This window comes from Ctenocephalides felis, unplaced genomic scaffold (genome assembly GCF_003426905.1).
Source record: "Ctenocephalides felis isolate EL2017-DRISC unplaced genomic scaffold, ASM342690v1 CF-g0.4_SCAFFOLD_01886, whole genome shotgun sequence".
Taxonomy (NCBI): Eukaryota; Metazoa; Arthropoda; class Insecta; order Siphonaptera; family Pulicidae; genus Ctenocephalides; species Ctenocephalides felis.
This window is the reverse complement of record NW_020538040.1, coordinates 20,639,689-20,662,602: the sequence shown is the minus strand read 5'-3', so window position 1 is coordinate 20,662,602 and position 22,914 is coordinate 20,639,689. Positions and strand designations below refer to the sequence as shown.

General features: G+C 29.2%; 1 protein-coding gene and 1 long non-coding RNA gene across 3 annotated transcripts; one reads left to right on the top strand and one right to left on the bottom strand.

The window, feature by feature from the left end:
- Positions 1 to 962: 962 nt before the first annotated feature.
- Positions 963 to 10,377, bottom strand: LOC113377323 (zinc carboxypeptidase-like). Its single transcript, XM_026617595.1, has 9 exons — positions 10,206 to 10,377; positions 9,655 to 9,791; positions 9,059 to 9,131; positions 8,280 to 8,381; positions 6,916 to 7,119; positions 5,532 to 5,616; positions 4,287 to 4,489; positions 3,855 to 3,939; positions 963 to 1,280 (listed from the first exon to the last, which is right to left on the bottom strand). The coding sequence occupies exons 1-9, from the start codon at positions 10,353 to 10,355 to the stop codon at positions 1,081 to 1,083; spliced, it is 1,239 nt and encodes a 412-aa protein (XP_026473380.1). The 5' UTR covers positions 10,356 to 10,377; the 3' UTR covers positions 963 to 1,080.
- Positions 10,378 to 15,005: 4,628 nt separating this feature from the next.
- LOC113378129 lies at positions 15,006 to 16,427 on the top strand. Of its 2 annotated transcripts, none has more exons than XR_003367143.1 (4): positions 15,006 to 15,210; positions 15,324 to 15,514; positions 15,647 to 15,846; positions 16,046 to 16,427. It is a non-coding gene; the product is annotated as an uncharacterized LOC113378129 (long non-coding RNA). The 2 variants fall into 2 exon arrangements; XR_003367142.1 differs by having other exon boundaries at positions 15,324 to 15,585.
- Positions 16,428 to 22,914: the final 6,487 nt, after the last annotated feature.

Genomic DNA, 22,914 nt, shown 5'->3' with positions numbered 1-22,914 from the left:
CGGACCGTCGTCTGCATGTCTTTCACACTTTCAAGTACAAATGCATTAGTAATATAAGATATTTTAATTTTTGAGCTTAATTTATATGTCTGGACTGTCTATATTGGCGTCCGATACTTTTATTTATTAGTCTGCAAAATGCCTGGAGATAATTTCAAGGAATCATCTATTAAGTCTAAGAAATCATCCCCCTTAGATGTATAAATTAATGCAACCCGCCTCTTACGGGCGGGGCTAATATTGTTAATTTAAATTTTTAATAATTTTTAGTCAGTATAAGTTTAGAGCGCAGTATAGAAACATCAACTATCTGTTGCCATTATATTCACCATATTTTCTTATAATATATATTAATTATCAAACGTCGCATTTTATTTGAATAATCACAGATCACACCAAGAGTTCTATTATACAATAGAACAAATTTAAAAGTGAAGTGTTTAGATAATTAAATCGACAACACCCTGTTAGACGTCGAAGTAAAATTTAAGCTTCGCGCCTTAACATTCGTAATGTAGTATCAAACTATACAGGACTTCTGTTCTGGGGTTGAATGTGTCATAAATCAATTTTTTGAATATGAGCGTCATGTGTCATTGATAATTATTTTCCAGCTTACTCCATAAAAAGTGGAGTGTTCCTGTTTATATGAACATCGATTGCTAAAGTTCTAAGAATATTGCTCAAGTATGTTCTAAGAATGTTGTTTGTGCACTTAATTTTTATCAAAATATTTTGTATCTATCAATTCTAATAAATTACTAATTCGAAATCATAAACTCTTCAATGAAATGGAGTGATTGTTTTATATAAATACTCTTATTTATTGGCATTTTTATGTTTCAAACCAATTAATTTTTTATAGGTTATTTAAAAACATATCACTTTTAGCTGTAATCATTTGTGCTACAAATTTGTGATACAAATATGTTTTATTATTTATAAAAAAACAACAAATTTTATAACATGAGTAACATAATTATAATTTAATTTATATAAAAAATAATATAAGTAATAACATTAAAGACATTTTTATTAACAAAAAATTCTTAAAGTTGAGATTGGTTAACGTGTCATAAATTATAAGTTAAAGTATCCCAAATCAGCGGCAGCTTCGAAGATGGCGACCAATGAGTCCAAAACCTCTTGGGCACAAGGGATAATTTGCTCTGGGGGCAATAAGAACCCATAGCGGCCGGTATCCCTCAATTCATAAGTAAAAGTGATTGGGGTTTTGTAGTTACCCTTTACCCAGTCCATGCTTCCACCGGTTGCTACATCTGAAAGAAGAAAAAAAAAGATTAATTAATTTATTTATATACTAGGGGAGCTGGGGTCTATCTGTAACAGGGGTAAATAGAAACAGGCGTTTTTCTTGAAAGATCTGAAAATGTTCTGTTGTCTCGATTGGACATGTAAACCGTTCTGCGTAATATTGTCATAGGTACTACCCCGCAGACCGATGAAGTAAACAGAATTGTGCAGATGCGTCATTTTTAAAAGTACAAAATTGATCTATCATACAATTTCGGTTTACCTTACTATTATCGACTAAGTTTAAATTTTTTGTATCTAATTTCGTTCCAAATTTATCAATCTTTGAGACAATGTGTAACAATTTTTGTAATTGGTAATTTGTTTAAATAGTTATCAAGATTAATTTTAAAAAAATCGCACCTGGGGTTAGTTGAAACAAAACCTTGGGGCTAGTTGTAACATACAAGAATATTATATACTGATTCAAGTGAAGATCTGTTGGAATTTATGGTTTGTAAGATGTGGGCACATGTAAATTGTGTTACAGAAGACACTATATCTTCTATGTGTATTACGATAATAATTGTAGTTTACGTTGTTTTATGATAAAACTTTATATCATAGTTATAGGAGACAATATATATTTTATTTGTATTGATTATGGAGGCGTTGATTCATGAAAAGACTTATTTAGAAACAAGTTAAATTTCTTAAAAATAAGTAAAGAATAAATTTTCAGAGATATTATTTTCTTTTTTTCTGTCGTCACTTTTTGCCCCGGTAGATGTTACAACTAGCCCCAAACGCTGGTTAAGTTGTAACACCGCAATTTTTCTAAAAAGCATCAATTCTGAAATAGTGAATAATAGCTATAGAATTATTTTTACTATAAAGAGGAAGTAGAAACATTCGAAAATTATTACTACGGCGAATATATTTAGCTGCTTTATTTAGAGTTACAGCCATTTTTTCACAAATCCAAATTCACAAATATTATTTTGCAATAGTTCAAAATCATAATAGGCTTGTGTAATAGGCCTACTGGATAAACCACGTAAAAAAACAAGTACACTATCTCGTAGGTGGCGTTTAATCTTACTTTTCAAAGTGATATATCTTTCAAACGGTGGAAAAAAGGAAAAAAAGCATTGATACATTTTTTGTAGATAATTTTATGCTCTACAATTTTGTCTCGAGTAATTTTGACGATAAAACTGGTCATTTAGCTGAAAAGCACAAAAAAATCATATTTTTGATCTTTGACCTTGTGTCAATTTTTTACCTCGCACCAGAACGATGAGGACTTTTGAGATTTCTTTTATAATTGTATTTTAAGCAATTTAACCAAGTTACAGCCCATTATGAATTATTGTAACCTTCACCCTGATTTTAAGTTTAAATTGACCGGGGTACCAGCGAATTTTAAGGTATAATAATTAAAAAAAAATGTTACGACAAGCCTCTAGCTCCCCTACTCTCATATAAAGCAAAGCTCAAAATTTGAAGACATTTATTTTTTTCCAGACAATTCTAAGTCTTTATAAAAACGTTGATAACTTTTGCTGTTTCTAAGTTTAGCCATGATGTGTTTACCAAAATTGAAACAAATTTAATTGTCCCTATCATCTGAAAATTGATTAATTGATAGATATCGATACATAAAAGATTCATTGCAAAGATTATTATTTCGTATTCAGTTAATATCCGGACGATTTATCATACATCTCATGATTGTGTGATAAAAAAACAAGTCGTATATGGCATTGTGCCTTAAGGCAAATTGCTGGAATTTTCCGTACCAAAAAATATTTTTTTTAAAAAAAGATTAATCTTTTTTTAACTTTGAAAAACTTAGATTTTTAAACAAATAAAATTTTTGAAAAAAGCCTTTTTGAAATATTTTGAAAATTTTAAACTAATTTACTTGCTTTAGCTGCATAGAATCGAAGCGCGTAAGCGCTGCGACGCAGTCTAACGGACAAAGGATGTTACGGAACCCATAGAAATGTGAACAAAATTTATAAGTAATATTAAAATCATCATAAAATATTTGATAATTTGATGTGCATATGTGTAATGATAATAATTTTTGACCGCCAAATGGCAATTTGTTCTACTGTTTTTATTACTAGATCTCCGAAACCGCTAGACCTGCCTTGCCAATAATTTAATCTTTTGTTCATCTTGTCAATACTAGTAATATATTTTTAATTTATTAAAATTGGACGCTCCGTTCTCTCAAAAACTGAGTTACCGTTTTAAGCACGTTTTACCTCGTATTTTTGAAATGGCTAGACCTGTCTTTGCCAAAAACTATTCAGCACGTCTCCTTATCAATAGAAATCGAATGTTTTTTGAATTATTAAAATCGGTTGAATCGTGTTTCGACGAAAATTTGTATCCGAACACACACACATACATCAATTTTTTCTAAGGTATGCCAAAATGTTCAGAAACCTTTGAAACGTAAAAATTTATAAAAAAAAATCATTTTCGATTTTTTTACCATTATCACAACTTACCCTACAGGATGTTAATTAAATATTAGTACAAATGTCATTATTTTTATAAATTTTTATAATAATGGGAATACTTACACATGGATTCAACGATGTTTCCGTAAGTATATTTAGTTCCGTAGCGCTTGGCTAGAGCTGCGACCGATTTCTTGGCCATTACTTCCTGCAATTATGCAAAGAAGAGTTATATAAATCCATTACAACAAATAGAAAATGTATTGATACATAATAAAAGATATCGATACTTCAACGATAATTATCTCGATCTGCTTTTGACATAGTCTCGTTATAAGCGAAAATATGATTTTGCTCATTGCGTGGAAACTATATCTTTGCAATATTATTAGATTCTACAAATAATTTACTGTTAGCAAAAGTAACAATTTTTTTTCATAATTTTGATATATCAATTATTTTCACCAATAACTTACACACTTTTTGGTGTCTGCAAATGCAGTTTTTTGCAATAGCAAATATTGTTTATTATTTCCTTTAATGTGTTTCACTTACCAGATCGTCGTGGTTGTCCAAATGTTGGGAAGTGTGTCCATAAGGCCATAAGATAACTTGACTGTAGGAGTGGAATGACAAATAGGCATTCAAAGTCTTAGCATTAGCAATGATGAAGTTAGAAATAGCACGTGTTTCAGGCTCAGAGAAGGGTAAAGGTCCAGCAAAGGTATCACTGCAAGGATCTGAAGAGGCACCACCAGCTAGAAAATAAAACATTTAAAATAAATATTGATAATCAAAATATAAATAAATTTTTAATATTCTCAAAGTTGGTATGATGAGAGATAAATAATGATTTTCAATATAAGGTAGTGCGGTGCTTGAAGGTCCAATTTGACTTCTACTGTCTAACGAAATGAACTACGTCACAACAAATAACACGTATCAAACAACGAACTATCGAGCTATGTTCAGTAAATTTCCCCAAAAATAAGATTTTTTACTAATTTTCTAAAATTTATAACCTGGACCTTTTTACCCCATATGCGTATTAAAAAGGGATAACCAGAAGGCAAACATTTCCAATGTCTTATTCTTAATTTCAAAGGAATATACGATATAATAGCTACATTTTTCGATAATATACGATATAATAGCTAAATTATTCTACCAATGCGAAAAACAAATTCCATGGGTACATTTTTTGCAGATTATAACAACACTGTATAAATTACCTTGATCTGGTATTTTGTCAAAAATATGCATTTTAGCAGAGTTGGATTAATTTAATTTATCTCTTGTTAAATTGCTTTTTTTAACTTATTTTACTTTTTGATTTACTATTTTCTTATTGTTTACACATACATTTGCAAGGGTAAATTTTTAGTTGGTTCTTTTTACCCCACCCACATGTAAACTTTTATAGAGAAAAAAACTGTTGGATTTAATTTAAAAATAACCTTGCATCCTAAAAATCAATGAAGTAACGTTTACCTAAAACTTATATTTAGGTATTATAAAATAAATAAGAGAGTTCAAAACCAAAAAAACTGCCTACGAAAAAAACACTTTTGTTATGATATTGATACATTGACATTTATCTCCTGATAGCGACAACGTAAAGAGTAAGGTGATGGCTGGTTATACATCTTTTTCCCTCTACTTTCAAATATAATTGGTAAAAAATTCTCAACATCACTTGTTTTTGAGATATCGGTGGTGGACCTTTTTACCCACCCACCTTTAAACCCGGCACTACTCTATATTTATAAAAATATTGAATCGATTGAAAATTATACTTACTCATCCATTTGTAAGCAAAGTTGCGGTTGGCATCAGTTCCCACACATTTTCCGAATGGTTGACGGGTTTTTCTCCAAATACGGTTCTGAAATAATTATAATAAATATTAAAAACACTAATAAACGTTCTTGATATTAAAAATAATTTCAATAAAACCATGTATCTTGGGGGAGTCGATAGGAAGAAATTCTTATTTCTTAGATAACCGATTGCTATTACAGTCTTTGAAAAAAGAAAAAATTTCTAAAATTTGTTGATAGTAAAATGAAGATTTTCTGTTCCAAGAAGATATTGTGGTGGGAATAGCTCACTCAGTAGTGTTTTCGACTCACACGCTGGAGGAATTTGGTTCGAATCTCCAGCAATAACAGAATTAAAAATATAAAATATTAAAGTAGATTAAGAATTGTTAATTTGTAAAATACAAGAAAAAATTGTATTAGAAGTAAGAAGGAAAAAAGAAGTTTAGTTTAGAAGATGAAAAGAACATATTGAGAAACAAGAAGAAGAATGAAAATTGAATGGAATTGAAGAAAGAAAATTGAATGGAAGATTAGGACATAAAAAGAGATAGTATATATATGATGTATAGTATATATATGATGAATGTGTAAGAAAATGTAAGAATTGTATAGAATATGATGAAAAATAATATGAATAATGTAGGTGGCTAAAAATGCTGTGAAGCGGAGGCCAATAAAAATTTTAAAAAAAAATCTCAAATGATTTTCTACACTTGAAGTTTACTTTTGATTTCTTGAAGAAGATATTGATAAATGGATTACTGATTGCTATTACAGTTCATTTACGCCAAAGAAAACATATGACCTTGTGAACAAATTAAAAAAAAGATCATTTCTATATACAATCGCGAATCTGTACACATCAATTTCTAACAATTTGATTCTAATACCCAAATATGCAAATTCTGTAATTACATTCGAATAAAGGGTGTAATTTACATTATAACTAAAGTCGTTTTATAATTAAGTTTGATAAAGCCACAAATTCTATCTGGACTCTTCAGCTAATCAACATCATTTTCAACACACAAAAACACAGTCTTTGAAAGAACAAAAAATTCTAGATTTTAGTAAATATTATTTGTTGGAAGATTATATTTAAGATGCAAAATAACAGGTCAAAAAAAAATATGAAAAAATTAATCCAAATAATTGGTGGATAATATACAAGACAAAATATATTATATGTAATTCATTTATTCGTCTTTATCATTTATTCGTATTATCTTAGTGTTGATGTCCAAAATAATCGAAAGAAACTTTGAACAAATAGGATTGGGAAGTTGAATATTTCAAATTGATTAAATTCAAATAATTCAAATTGGACAAAATTTATAATATCTCAAATTATCTTCACTTACTGTAGTCTGAGAGTACTTGTATCCATCAGGGTTGACGTTGGGGAAGATGAACCAATCGTGAGATTCTGCTACTTTCCTTACGGCGGCGTCTTTGGAGTTCAACAATTCGTTTAAGATGTAAGTGGCAGTGGCAGTTGTGATCCATTCGCGGGCGTGGATTCCAGCGTCAATAAATACGCCTGGTTTGCCAGTTCCGAATGAAATCTAAAATGAAAATTTTAAAATATTAAGGATACTTTCTAGCAACATCTCAAGCGTCCTTAAATGAATATAATTTATAATCATAATTAAAATCTGAAAACTTGTTTTGTATATTTGGACGCAAAATTTGAAACTATTACACAAATCTACAAAAAAGGTTGTCTGTATTGGATGTGAGACATATGTTTTCTAATGTAGTTTTTCTAAAGTCAAAATTGAGGGTCAAACTACAAAAATGGAAATAAATTAAAAGTACGACAAAATCACCGACTTAGTAGTTCTTTTGCAAGGCGATTAAAATCTTATAATTTTTATCGTTTTCTTACCCTTTTCACCTTAAATGACTATTGAGTTTCACTTAAATGATCTACTAATTTTTTTGTATAATACAGCAGTTGGCAAACATATTTTTAGATATTAATTGTAAATATGTTTACACATTACCCAGGGTCAATGGGGTGTATATGTATTTTTGCAAAGGCTGAATTATACAAATTGAACTCAATCGATTATTTAAGTGAAACTCAATTATCATTTAAGGTTAAGAGGGAGCGACATAAATTATAAGATTTTAATTATCATGCATAATTACTGGATCGGAGATTTTGTCTTTTTTTTAAAAAAAATATTTTTTGTAGTTCAGTGGCAAAAACTATATTGGAAAACTAATATCACACATCGAATACTGTTTGTATTCTTTTCCTCTTTTTTTTGTAAACCTATGTTATTTGACTCAATTATTTCAATTTCAAAATAACTATTATCTGTTGTCAAATATTTGCATATTAATCCATAAATTTTCTATTAAATATCAAATCCGTGAATTATTTATTATCAAGTAAGCGAGTTCATAATATTGTCTACCGCGCCATAATATTTGCATAATATAATTCTTGGCATATAAATATTATTTTAGGAAAAAATGTTAGAATAATTGTTTACGATTTTTACAAATTTTACATAAAGCAGTAGTTTTCAGTTATTGATATTTCGGAATAACATCAACCTTTGAGAGTGTCTAATAAAAACTTCAAATTAAAATTACCAATGACAGAATTATAATAAATATTTTTTTTTAATATTGATTAATAATTAATTTAAAAATATATTATCAAAATAAATGTTTTTTCAACTTCTAGACAAATATAAATTATATTATTTACCTTGACTCCCTTGATGTCTCTTCCCTCAAAAGTTTTGCCAATGGTGAGAACAGTGACTTTTCCTGGGTGTGCCTTGGCTAAGCTGTCCATCCATGCATAGGTCTAGAAGTAATATTGAATAATTAATTAATAAAATCAATTTCAAATCAAATTTATACACTAATTACCAGGATTACAATATTTAGAATTACAAAAATGTTTATTAATGGATTTTAATGAACTTGTTTTACGTAAACTTACATGAATGATATTTAATCACTTTAATTTCCAGAAGATATAATTTTAATCGATGGGTAATAAAATTTAAGTATTTTATTAGTAGTACAAAAAATGATTTGAAAACTAGTTAGTTTATCAATAGATACAATGCACACATCACTACGATTTCTACTTCGCTGTGCGTGTTTATCAGGCGCCAAAAATTTGTATGCCGCCTGATGTAGAGGCATCTAATTTCCTAAATGTAAAAATTTTCACGTATGCTATTTGTTTATAATTGCATTCGGTTGTAATTACTCTTAATTTATCAGCCCGCAAACAAAATATAATTTTAAATTTAAAATAACGATTTTCTGACACTTACTGAATTCACTTTGCACTTTTAGCTAGTATTGAAAATATTCACAATTTTAATTCTAGTTTAGTACCAAAAATGTGAATGCTATATTTTTAGTTTAAAAGTTTAGTTATATTAGCCGCGGATTTTGAGCACTTATTGTGTTGATTCACAAATTACTATTTTTAATTATTTATTAGAGTTCTTATATAATGTAACTTACTGTTTCAAGATCTTGATACTTGGTCCAACTGTAAGCTTCTCTACTTGTACCAAAAACTTCTAGGTCGATATCTCTATAGGAAGAAGATATAAAAATGTTAAAAATATTCCAAATCATTCAAAATGTAAAGTATAGAACTAATGAAAATGTAGATTGAACATATAGGGACCAAATTTGGGATAAAATATAAATGTTAAGGGTCTAAAATCGTATGAGGTGGCAGTCGCAAACTGTCGAAGAGCTATGTGCTGAAAAAAGGTATGAAAACTGTATTTACTTTTACACAAATATCAAATATCAATTTTATCACAAGTGCATCTTTCCGATGCCCTTTGGTAACACATATGTGCAAAACGCCTCATGGTGCAGCAAATACCTAGCATTTTGACAGTTTGAGACTACCTACTCATACGATTATAGACCCATTAACATAGCATTATCGTAATATATCTATTTTATCCCAGAATTTGCAGATCTAATTTGCAGAATTTTCAAATATCTATGAAATAATATATATATATATATATATATATATAAATTATCTATCTATATATATATATATATATATATAAATAAATAATAAATTTGATAATTACTTCTGGACGTCATCGCTCATTACACTGTGGTTTATTCTATGGTATTGCATCGTGCTTTCGAAATCCTCAAGTTTGTGTGGGGGTACCATGATGTCTACATTTTTGCCTGGGGCTCCAACATGGGTCCAGAAATTGTACTAAAATCATAAGAAAAAAAAATTTAATCAAAACACATTCACATTTTGAAGTAATTTTTATAATATGGGCTCGCTCGTAGGTAAGAGGTTAAGAGCGACGAAACTTGATTCAGAGGTCCCGGGTTTTCTACCCGTTTTCAGACAGCAGTGACAACAATTTTCACTTGGAAATATAGATAGCAATGTTTCCAAGTGAAAATAGACCTCACTAAGCACTGCTGCACTAATAAAGAAAATATTCGCCCTATTTCAGAAATTGTAATACTAATATATCGTATAGAGATGTGACAACCCTATTGGGATTGGGTTGCCATCTATCAAACAGACTAATATTGGGTCAAAATTAGCACAACAGCTTATAGAACTATTAGATTCTGATTGTTAAAATAAAAAAATATATATAAAATGTCTTACCGCATCAGAGTCCTTTTCCAAATTCTTCAGAACCTCAACTTGTTCGAAGTTGTCAGCAATTACTCTATAAACTTTATAGTTATTGAACATAACTTTTTCACCTAGACATAGGCCTACGGCTAGAGTTGCGAATAACACCAACAACTTCATTATGGCGAATAACGTTAACCAAGAAGTTAGAACTTGAAGTCAGACAAAAATCTGGTACACCTGCGGTTTTATATACTTGGATGAGACTTACTCTTATCTTGTACAGATATATAATCAATGAGTATTGATTTTTAGTTATCTTAATCCGTCTAGGTTAACAGAAAAATGCGTGTTTTCCCAAGATGATGTTTATTTGTGATCGATATCATTCGCCAATAAATCAATCCCGGTATACGAATCATTTTTTTGAGTGATCAATTGAAATAATAAATTGCTAGAAAATAATTACATTCATACCTTCTTTCACGTCTTCTTAACCAATTGGATTGTAACTCATAATTAATTCCTTAAATTTAAATATTTCTATTAAATTTTATATAAAAAATATAAATTTTATATCTATTATTTTTTTATATCAATTATATATTTATATAAATACCATGGTGATTATTTTAAATGTGATGTAGTGTTTCAATTATTTTTTCTGTCAATTAACTATTTTTTTAAAAGCTAGTAGTTACTTTGAAGATTACATAAATTCTGAATTTTTTCCTTGATTGATATCATTTACCAAAAAATTAATCCTGCTGTATTATTCATTTTTTTGGGTACACATTTGAGTGATCAATTAAAATAATAAATTGCTACAAAATAATTACATTCATACCTTTGTTTTGTTAACCAATTCGACATTTACTCATAATTATTGCCTTAAACTCAAATATTTTAATTAAATTTTATATCAAAAATATAAATTTTATATCAAAAATATAAATTTTATATCAAAAATATAAATATGATTTAGAAAAATATACTGTTTATTTACTTTAATTCATTTGTTTTTTTATAAACATTATGACTGAATGATTATTTTAAATGTGGTGTGATGTTTCATTTATTTTTTCTGTCAATTAAATATTTTTTCTTAGCTTGTTTCATTTGAGTGATCAATTAAAATAAGAAATTATTAGAAAATAATTACATTCATACCTTTGTCTTCTTAACCAATTGGGCACTAACTCATAATTAATTCCATAAATACAAATATTTTAATTAAATTTTATATAAAAAATATAAATTTTATATAAAAAATATAAATATGATTTAGAAAAATATACTGTATATTTAGTTTAATTCATTTGTTTTTACTAAACATTATGACTGGGTGATTATTTTAAATGTGGTGTGATGTTTCATTTATTTTTTCTGGCAATTATCTATTTTTTTAAAAAGCAGTTACTTTGAAGATCACATAAATTTTTGAAGTAAAACTTCTTTACGTATAGTAGACTAGAAGTTTACGATGGTGAATACATGAAGTGTAATTTGTTGTAGAAATAGAGATTTGGTTCGTGTATTGTTGTAAGGGCCAAGAAATATTTTTGTGTATTTTAGACATCGGAGCAAATACCATAATAGTTGTATATTCTTTTCTAACACAATTTACAAAAAAGATACAAATTAATATTAAAAAATTTTTATCTTCGTCGAGAAATTTGAGTTCTGAATGACAAGATTGTTTGTATCCATAATGAAAAAAAAAATCCCATGCAGTTTGAAAATTATGAGCTTCTAAGTTAATTAGAACTTTGGTCAAACTGTAACTATTTTTCAGTTGTTGCGTTTTAAATGATTTTTGTTAATTTAAACTTTAGTCAAAATAATGACACAGTTACCCAAGTTTTTTAGAGTTAAGACGAGTTTTTTGATATTTGTGCGGTTTCAAGGTTAGGTTTTCTATCTGACAACCTGAGAAAAACGCCTGACTGCATGGCACTCACATGGCTTTTGTCAATATTGAGTATGAAAAGTTGTTCATAACATGGCCTTGCCATAACATTTTTCTGTTATGCGGCAGAATCGGTCCCATAAATAACTTAACTTAACAAAATCTTGTCAATTTTAATAAATAATATTGAGGATTAGATGGTTCTTTGTTGAAACATATGATTTTGTAACACAATATCCTATCAATAATTATCTATGACCTTATAATTACTAATGAAGTTCAACTACTGTTTTGTGATTTAAATACACTTATTTTTATAATAAGTGCATACTTAAGATATTGATTCTTGTAATTGCAATGTTTGACATAACTGTCGAAAATAGCTTTCTACATCAAAACACTTACAGATATGAAACAACTCTTTTTATTAATAAATTCATGATCAACACTCAACAATAAATCTATTTATAGAAAATTATTAGTTATTTACATTTAAAACCAACATGTAGGTAACATTGATGAAAGTGTGGGGTAAAACGGACCATCTGAACTTTTAACCTGGCAAAGGTGTAAATAATAAAAAATAGTAAATAAAAAGTAAATTAATTTAAAAAAGTAATTTTAAAAGATAAATTAAAAAATTGCTTATTCCAAATCTGCTGATGATTATTTCTGGCGATATACCAGATCAAGGTTATATACAGTGTTATCTTTGTAAAAAATGTGTCCAGGAAATTTATATATTGCATTGGTTGAATAATGTAGTTATTATTTTGTATATTAAAGGGATTCCGTTTGCTTCCTGTCTGTACTATTTTACCTTGCATATGGGGTAAAAAGAACCAAGTGACAAATTTTAGGTAAGTAGCAAACTAGCATAGTTCTACATTGATGAATTAACTGGGAATTTTACTGGACATAGTTAGATAGTTGTTTTTTTGTATGTGCTATTTGTTTTGATGTATAAGGTTTGGTTTTTACAGTGTAATTGCCAAAAGTCAAATTGGACCTTTGTGCCCCTACCATAACAGAAAAAAAAAATTTAAATAATTGTTTTCTACAACAATAAATTGCATAGAATGCACTTCTTAACAATTTAAGCTTGCATTGCAAATAAAATGCATGAGATAATCAAAAAAAAAGATCTAACGATAAAATCTAATTATAGAAGTGTAATATTGAAATTTCCAACTTTTATATCACTCAAAAGTAATTTTTATATTTATCTAAATTATTTCTCAATATGACGCGAAATTCATCAATAGATAAAGTTATCATGATATATTTATACTACTTGCACATGTACTCATAATACTTAATCTACGAAGTCCAGCGCGTGCCTTCTATGACAGATTTTAATCAGCTGAAATAAAAGCCTATATTCTGCGATTCATTGAATTTATGATCTGGATATGTGTCAAGAATTTTTAAATTATTAGTCGATCTTGTGATCGGTGATATCGCGTATGTAATCAATAGATCGATGCTCGAGTAATCGGATTGGCTTGTGTTATCCAAAATATCAATAGAACTAGTGGTGCATGGCATCGTGCCTTAAGGCAAATTGCTGCAATTTCCCATACTGAAAATTAAAAATTTTATAGAACATTCAATTATGTGTTCTAAATTTTGAAAAAAATATTTTTGAGAATTTTGAAATTTTTGTAAAAAATTGATCTTTCTGAAAAACTTGAGTTTCTTTTATATTTTGAAATATTTAAGAAATACTGAACTTTTTTCCAAAGCAATCAAACACATCAAGCAAACTAACATCTAATTATGTACAGTAAAATTCCTCGAAAATTAATCATTGTAAAACTATGTTTTTTCACTGTTTTTCAAAAATTTATCACCTGGTGCTTTCTACCAGGACGGGATAAAATGGTACAACCAAGGGGGTAATAGATCCAATCTTATTTTTAATATTGAAAGAATGTTAAGCTGCGTCGCATAAATATGGTACAGAACCTATAGAAATGTAAACAAAATTTGTACTTGTTATTAAAATCTCTATAAAATATCTGATAATTTGATGTGCATATGTCTAATGATCATTTTTGACCGTCAAATGACATTTTTTTTTAGTTTTTTCATTGGATCTCCAAAACCGCTACACCTGCCTTCTCGACAATTTTACCTGTTTTGCTTTTCTTCTATACAAATAATGTTTTTTGAACCATTCAAATCGTATGCTCTGTTCTCTCAAAAACTAAAAAATCTTTTTTGTAACTCTTTGTCCCGTATCTTCGAAACGGCTGGACCTGCTTTTACCAAAAACTAATCAGCACGTTTCCTTATCAATACGAAACGAATGCTTTTTATATTATTCAAATCGGTTGATCCGTGTTCTTGAAATCGTGGACGAACATTTGTATCCGAAAACACACACACAAACATTAATTTTTTCTAAGGTATGCCAAAATGTTCAAAAACCTTTGAAACGTAAAGTAATATAAATATTTTCATTTTCGAGTTTTTTGCGATTACTATAACTTACCCTACGGGGTGTTTATAATTAAAAATAAAGTTATTAAAATAAATATTTTTACTAAAATTGTGATATTATTTCCATCACTTTTCGATGTAAATTGTCTAAATGTTATAGCTTCCCAGTAAACACGTGATGTGGCAGGACCCAATATCGATATGCGTCTGGGTCAAGTCTGAGTCGATGTGTGATTTCGAGTAGTTTTGACCTCGTCGTATATTGGTATGTGTGACCATACACGCAAACCTTGCATTGAGTGGCCTCACACGACATAAACACGCGCTGTCGGGGGTAATGGCATCGTTGAATTTCATGTAAGATACTTGTTGTGCGCTGGTGTGCGTTACAATACATGCAAAACATAATCAATGACGTCACACAGCATGAAGCACACGCGTAGTGCGCTGCGTTGTGTGCTGGTGTGTGTGTGACCAGCACAAAGAAAGCTTTCTATCAGTGCGCAGTGTAACGACGCACACGGTTCGACTGTTTGACTGAATCTCTCCTAACCTAACACACAAAATGTCACGAATTTGTCAAGTTTCAAGTCATATTTTGTTTAGTATAATAATTACATTCATTTAGTTACGCAACTTGTTTATAGCGATAATTGTAGAAAAGTGTAGAAAAATAACACCGTAAGTATATCATATATAATTTATATAGATATGTAATTAATTCACGATTTTGAATTCCATTTCGTACATACCATATAGGATAAAGAAACGTTATTTTATGTCGATTTCTTTAGATGACGAAGGTTACCAAATAGCATATCTTACAAAATCTGAGGACAATAATAAGGATCGTTTAGCAAGGTTAAAATAATTATTTTACTAAATTAAGACATTAACATATCCATGTGTTCGACATAACCTCACTTCTTAAATCTCTTAAATTAGTCGGTGGAGAGGATTAGCTCGAGGATGATTGTCTGAATATGTAAGTCACTACATATATAATAGCTATAGAGATAATAGCAGATCATGCTGCTAAACAAGCAAGATTGCAGGGTTAGTTATTAATTATTTTATATAATTAATTTAATAACTATATTGAATGCTATTATTATAGATAGTGTAGATGCTCTGAATGGTAGTATGGCTGTCATACTACGATACATTAGTGATGTTCAGAACCCGATCACTCAGGCAACGACAATTAACATGTCGTTGCATAATCAAGTGGACCTAATCCTGCCTTTAAAGACTCTTGATGAGTTCAAAGCGATGGAACAGCGACTGAAAGAGGATACAGAGCTCTGCACAGAATATGTAAGTCTCCTCTTTTATGAATATAAGAGTATGTAAGCGGCTAATGCCTAACGTAGTAGCTATACAATGTTCCTGGTTAGGATTGAAAAATAACTTTGCCGTTCATGATACGCTCATCATAAAATTGTTCAGGAGTAATTATGAATATATAAACCATATATGTATGTGATTCATAATTGACTTTTGATATTTAAAATAGATGTTGTGCGCAAACAACACACCAGGATCTGCGACAGCACTTTCCAGAAGGTAGTCTCGGACTGGTTTCGATATGCTCGGCAGCGCCATGTCCGAGCTAAACACTAGACTTAAAACATTCTTAGTCTCTAGACCACCAACCCGGATAAATGGACAATGTGAGTTTGTTTCCATGTCATTACAGTTTCATTATAGAAATTACATATATTTTTTTTTTACAGGAACTCTGAATTTCAAGTATGTGGTAAATGTAAGTATGTGTCCATTATATATACATAACCTAATGATATTACAGGAAACTTTCTGCATTTGTTCCAGGGTTCCTGGATGCAATAGTAGAAGAATGGATTGGAACGGATTTATTTGTCATCGTTTAGGATAAGCAAGAGCTTCATTATTTAAGTATTTTATTAATAGTTTTAAAAATTTTGTATATTATGAAATATGTTTGTGAGATTCATTAGGTCCTTTATATTTTATTAAATATGTTATATTTCTAAAATCGTACTTACTATTAATATAGCAAGAGCTTCATTATTTAAGTATTTTATTAATAGTTTTAAAAATTTTGTATATTATGAAATATGTTTGAGAGATTCATTAGGTCCTTTATATTTTATTAAATATGATATGTTCATAAATTTGTATTTACTATATTAATTTAATTTATTAGAATGAAAACCATGTAATAACGTAAAAAGTCTCAAAGTATTAATTATGATGTGTATATAAAACACATAAACATGTTTATATAAGATTCAATATAATTTTACTCAATGTGATATGTTATAATTATTTTATTATATGTAAATAAATGCATTTTAAATAAATTGTTTATAATTTTAAAATCACTAATTTGTATAGAATAGAATATTGCGTTACGTCATCACTTTCAGGTGCTATTACGTCATAACCTAGTCGCCATTTCATATGACGTCATGACTGCGTCCCTTTAATTCGTGTGACGTCATGTCTGAGTAGCGTAAAAGGTCATATCGTTCGTCTCCCGTCATGTACATCACAGCGCCACATCAGCTTTGTGCCGATTGTAACAAAACTGAGCGGCGGTAGTAACCCAAAGTCGGCAAACTTGACAAAGGAAAACGAATGTCACACCACTCAAGCCCGATGTGGTGACCACATAGCAGACACATCGCGTGTTTACTGGGTTGCTTTGTGAAATCCACCCATAGATGTAATTAGAACCTTTTTATTTCGCTAAAAACTGATGTGATTTTTTTAGGAATGGTCAAAACTATTTTTTTTCTGTCGCCTAAAGACAATACACACTATTCTATATTTTCATATTATATATAAATGTACTGATCTAAAATATGTAATGATGAAGTATAATACCAAGGGTAGACTTATATAACATTTGACCATTTAGTTGTTAGTTAAAAATGCAAGAGAGAAATTAAAAGCATAATTTTATTTAAAATATTTTATTGTTATAATTTTGAAATAATAGTTTTAAAGTTATAATATAAATTAACTCAAATATCCATATATCAAATGGTGAGTTGCTTTGCCTGTAAAAATTTCATCATCAAGCGTTAGATGACTCTACAGATTCTAAAATTTCTTATCGAATTAAATATGTATGTTATCTTGAATTCATCATTAATTTAGCACCACTCCTTATTGAAATTCGATAGTATCATTATCTTATCTGATAAACTGGTTATTTGATATGTTCTCTGCAAATTCTCAACTTGCAACAGCCAAAGATTACCAAATTATCATAATGAGATAAAATGCATTGTGAATATTTTTTGTTACATGCACCACCAATCAGAATTTAAAAGTCCTGGGAGTTGTTTTAATTACTTAGTCTTTTCAAGAGGCAACTCAACGGTTGGCCTATTTCTATTTGACATATTATTAATATTAGAATTTTTCTAATAATAATTTGATTATAAGTAAATATAAAGGGTTGAGTTGAACATATTGTGACGAGATGGACTTTTAGAAACTGTTCTTGATGGACCCTAAGAATCTGCATTTAAGAATAGGGATGTTGTACCCTAGGGTTGATATCCATTAGGCGATAATATTTATTTATTTACTTGTTTATTCATATCAAGCCGTAATCAATAATAATAAATATTATTTTAGGTATTTATTCATAATTAATACTTGAAGGAAAGTAATTTTATAATATTCATAGTAGCTGCACGATTTTAGCTTCTGAAAAAAGAGAGCTTAAACAGCATTCAAACATTAATAATACAATGTTCATTATATTGAAGTCTATTAGACCAGCAGTCAATTCCAATTTTCTTGCACAAGATTGAAAGTTATACTGATTTAGTAAGTAAAGAATTAAATTAATAAAATAGCAATTAGAAAGTAGCGAAATTATATAAATAAAATAAAATTATCATAAATAAACATGAAAAAAAATGGTTGTATGGGAAAACCAATGATCAGACTACATAGATAATAATATAAGGAATAAGGATTGTGAAAGAAAATATTATTGAACTCAAATTGAGAAAATATTCATTAACCAGGCGATAATATTGAGAATTTCTGATTTTGAATAATATCTTACGTTGTTCAATAGTTATTCTTATTGAGTTACGTATAATAATAACTATTATAAAAAATAATCAACTTTTAGGCGAATTCTCATTGTTGAATCTATATTTGTTCATAAAAATAAAAAAATGCATTTCTATATAAAAAAAATTCAGCATTGGATTGTAGAGACATTATTATATACTTCAATAAAATTGAACATATTCTTTGTTTCATTATATTAAAAATATAAACCATTAATATAATCATATACTTTTTATTTTACCTAATCAACCAATAACAATAACAATAATATATTGTAACAATCATCAAGAAATTGTTAACAGTAAAACATCAACATTATATGTAAGAGCTAAGATATTTAAAAATAATAATGTAACAAACAAGTTATTAAAATATAAATTTATTATTAAAATATAACTTTTACAAAAATTTGATATGTTGGTGTAATATTCAAGTATAGTAATAACTAAAGAAATACATTTTATTTTTGTAATTAAAAATTTTTATCTGAATTTCATATTTCAGAGCATAAAATCTTCAAAAAATATTTTTTGAAAACTCATCCTGAAAGAAATAAAATAATTTTAATTAAAATTATGGGTTTATGTAACATGTATAATATTTAATTTTCTTTTTATTGTGGCACTAAACTAAATAAGCATCAATCACAGCCATGAAATTGCATGCGATAAATATTGAAAATGCAAAGCAAGCAGAACTAAATTATCAAATGCGCAATTGTGTTAAATTTTATATTCAGAACATAAAGTCGATAAATTTCAAATAAATAAAAATACAGTAATCTATTTTTACGCTAATGTGCTACATAGTATGATTTATATAAAATGTAAAGAAATCTCAACTAAAATAAATGTTATAATTATTGTTTAAAAAGCATTTCATCGCTTCTTGTAGGGGGTGCATCTTCATCAGCATCACGTAACATTCGTTCGAGATGAGAATGCTTTTCTCTCAGTTCTTGCTCGAGTTCTAAATCGACCTGTTCATTCCAATCCAGGCCGCAGGATCTGTAAATTATAAACAAAAATTTAATTACTAAATCTGGCACATTTTATTATATTGGTGATACTAAAACTTATTTGTCATCATCGTCAATCCGCCGCCGTCATCAACGTCAAAAAATCGAAAAAGTAAATTTGTATATATCTTTACGTTTCTAGTCCTTCTGAACATTTTAGCATACCTTAGAAAAAATAGATGCGTGTGTGTGCGGATACAATTTTTTGTCGACGATTTCAAGAGCATGGATTAACCGATTTGAATGATTCAAAAAACATTCGATTCCTATTATTACGGAGACGTGCTGATTAGTTTTTAAAAGTGCCAAAAATGGCAATTCAGTTTTTGAGAGAACGGAGCGTCCGATTTAAATGATTCGGAAAACATTTCACTTGTATTGACAAAATAAATAATTGATTAAATTTTTGGGTAAGCAGTTCCAGCGGTTTTGGAGGACCTATTAGGCATTGGTATATCAAATTGTCAGATTATAAAGACTTTAATAACAAGTACAAATTTTGTTTCAATTTTCTGGGTCCTATACCAAGATTTATAGCGTTTAAAGTTCACTTATATAGTTTACTTACATGTCCTGATAAATGACATTTACAACAGTATGGATTAACCCATATAAATGGGTTTCAAAGTTAAAAAAAAATTAAAACTTTAACTTCCCGTAGGGTAAGTTATAGTAATCGCAAACAAATCGAAAATGAAATTTTTTATATATCTTTACGTTGGAATATTTTGGCATATCTTAAAAAAATTGATGTATGTGTGTGTGTCTGTGTATGTGCGGATACAAGTTTTTGTCGACGATTTCGAGAACACGGGTCAAACGATTTGAATAATTTAAAAAACATTCGATTGGTATTAATAGGGAGACGTGCTTTGATTGGTATTAATGAGAAGATACGGGGCAAAAAGTGCCAAAAATGGTAACAGATTTTTTGAGAGAACGGAGCATCCGACTTGTATGATTTAAAAAGCATTTCATTTGTATTGACAAAATGCGGTTTAGGAGATCCAATTAAAAAGTGACAAAAAATGCCATTTGGCGAACAAAAATGATCAATAAACATATACACATTAAATTATCACATATTTCATAAATATTTTAATAATAAGAACAAATTATGTTTACTTTTGTTTACTTTTCTATGGGTTTTGTACCAATATTTATTGGTTAAACTGCGACGAGGTGCCCATGCGCTCCTATAGTTCGTTTCTCCGTAGCTTACGTATTGCGAATGATTTGAAAAACAGTTCAAAATTTTCAAAATATTTCAAATTATAAAAAATCAACTTTTTCAAAAAGGTCAATTGTTTTCAAAAATTTTAAAAATCTCAAAAATCGATATTTTCAGAGTTCTAAAAGAAATTTGAATCTTTTTTAAAAATTCTAAAATTTGGGAAGTTCCAGCAATTTGCTTTAAGGCAAGATGCCATGAACCACTGGTTAAAATTTGAAATTACGGTGCGGGAAGTACCAGCAATTTACATTGAGGCACGATGCCATGCGCCACTAGTTTGTGTGAATATACTGAAAAAAATTTAACTATTATGCTACGAGCGTCGCTTATAGGCGACAAGCTATGTATACGGGTGTCGCCTATAGACGACTTCAATGTTTAGACTTCAAGATTTATCACTCTGATTATTGAGAACTATGGTATGCTTCAGTTTTTTAGAAGTGTTATTCAAAATTTTTATATACAGTTTTATTGGTAATGATTGGAAATTTTTAAAAAATGTTTTGCCGACTTAGTAGCTCTACTGGGTAGATTACTGTTCCGTACAGCAGTAGCAAAAGGGTTCATTTGCTTAACAAAATATTGCAAATTTTAAATAAACAAAACCGTACCTTCCTCCGCCTTCACCATACCGTTTATTGTTATATATTGGTTGAACTGGTCCATTTACGTTGGTCAAGTGGGCATTCTTCATTTGTTCAGACATTGTATTATCAGCTAAGGCTTGTTTAGGCGATTCCTGGGAACATTTATAAAAACTATATTTCTTTACACTGTAATTTTTTCAGTAATGTTATTTAGCTTTTGCATACCCCCGTCTTAGCCTTTCGGATCGACCTTATTGTTAATATTACTTTTTTTCATTAGTAATATTAGCATTGTTTACTTTAAAATAAAAAACCATGTAATTTTCGATTTGCGTCCTAGGAAAATGATCATTCCAAAACACTTACAGTTGTCACTAAAATGTTCACTAAATTTTATAAATGCTGCATGGCATGTTTGCAAAGATTGCAATTTGTTGTCGATTTGGCACACAAAGTTGATTTGATAAAAATATGGGTAAAATTGATTGAATTTTAAAAGGAAAAATTTTAAATTTAAACATTTGAAGAATTGTTTATTAAAGACCCTTATTCATGTGAAAGTTTATCTGACCTGCATGTAATATTGCGGCTGCTGTTGATTCATCATTTGCTCTGCCGGCATTTTGGCGCTTGGTTGTGGTATTTCGATCTGTATTTGCTGTTGATTTTGAGCATCAGTACTGCCAGCTACAATTGGAGCTTGTTGAATCATTGGAGGTTGGATTTGTATGTAATACGGTGGTGGGGATTGCACTGTTTAAAATAAAAAATTTAACGTTTTATTGTAATTTTATAAACGTGTAGAAATTTGAAATAGTGAGTTTTTGTTTATGCTATCGATCTCGAAGTTGCTTCTGCTTCAAGTTCAAAAAATTAAAACAAAAAACAAAATTGACCAGATAAGACACGAAATCTCTGGTTAAAATTTGAGTTTCAAAAAACCTGAGAATAAGAACGGTATCTATTTTTACTTGAAAATACAGGTCGAATATGTTTCCGAGTGGAAATAGTGGCCCTTTTTGACATTGCTACAAATTATTTTTATTAGAAGGCAACAATGCAGCAAGGCACCAGGTAAAATCACAAATGAGTTAGAGAGCAGCAATTGAGTTGCCTTCCAATAGCTTGGTAGTACATCATAACAGCTTTTAAAACACGTTCTGATTGCTGTTCAAATAAATAAAAAAAATTACCGTTTCTTCCATAAGGCGAGCGACTTTTGTCAGATGGATTCCCATTGAAGAAAGAATTTAAATCGGGTTCGTACTTCGCTTCGTATTCACGCTGGGGTGTATCTTTCAACTGAACTGTGAAACACATCGGAGCAGTTCCAGAAACAGCTGCTTGTTGTGCCAATTGCTGCGGATCTGGAGGCTCTTGCGAATATTTTATAGTATACTGCTTATCTGAAACACCAAACGTCTGTCCTTGTTTTCCAGCCTGTTCGTTCGGATAACTTTGCT

What these genes read in the sequence shown, in the direction of transcription:
- LOC113377323 (XM_026617595.1), bottom strand. Translation starts at nt 10,355, where the DNA reads ATGAAGTTGTTGGTGTTATTCGCAACTCTAGCCGTAGGCCTATGTCTA. An exon ending in TGGAAAAGGACTCTGATGCG is followed by an intron (nt 9,792 to 10,205) that starts GTAAGACATTTT and finishes TTATGATTTTAG; the next exon opens with TACAATTTCTGGACCCATGT. An exon ending in AAACATCGTTGAATCCATGT is followed by an intron (nt 1,281 to 3,854) that starts GTAAGTATTCCC and finishes TTCTTCTTTCAG; the next exon opens with ATGTAGCAACCGGTGGAAGC.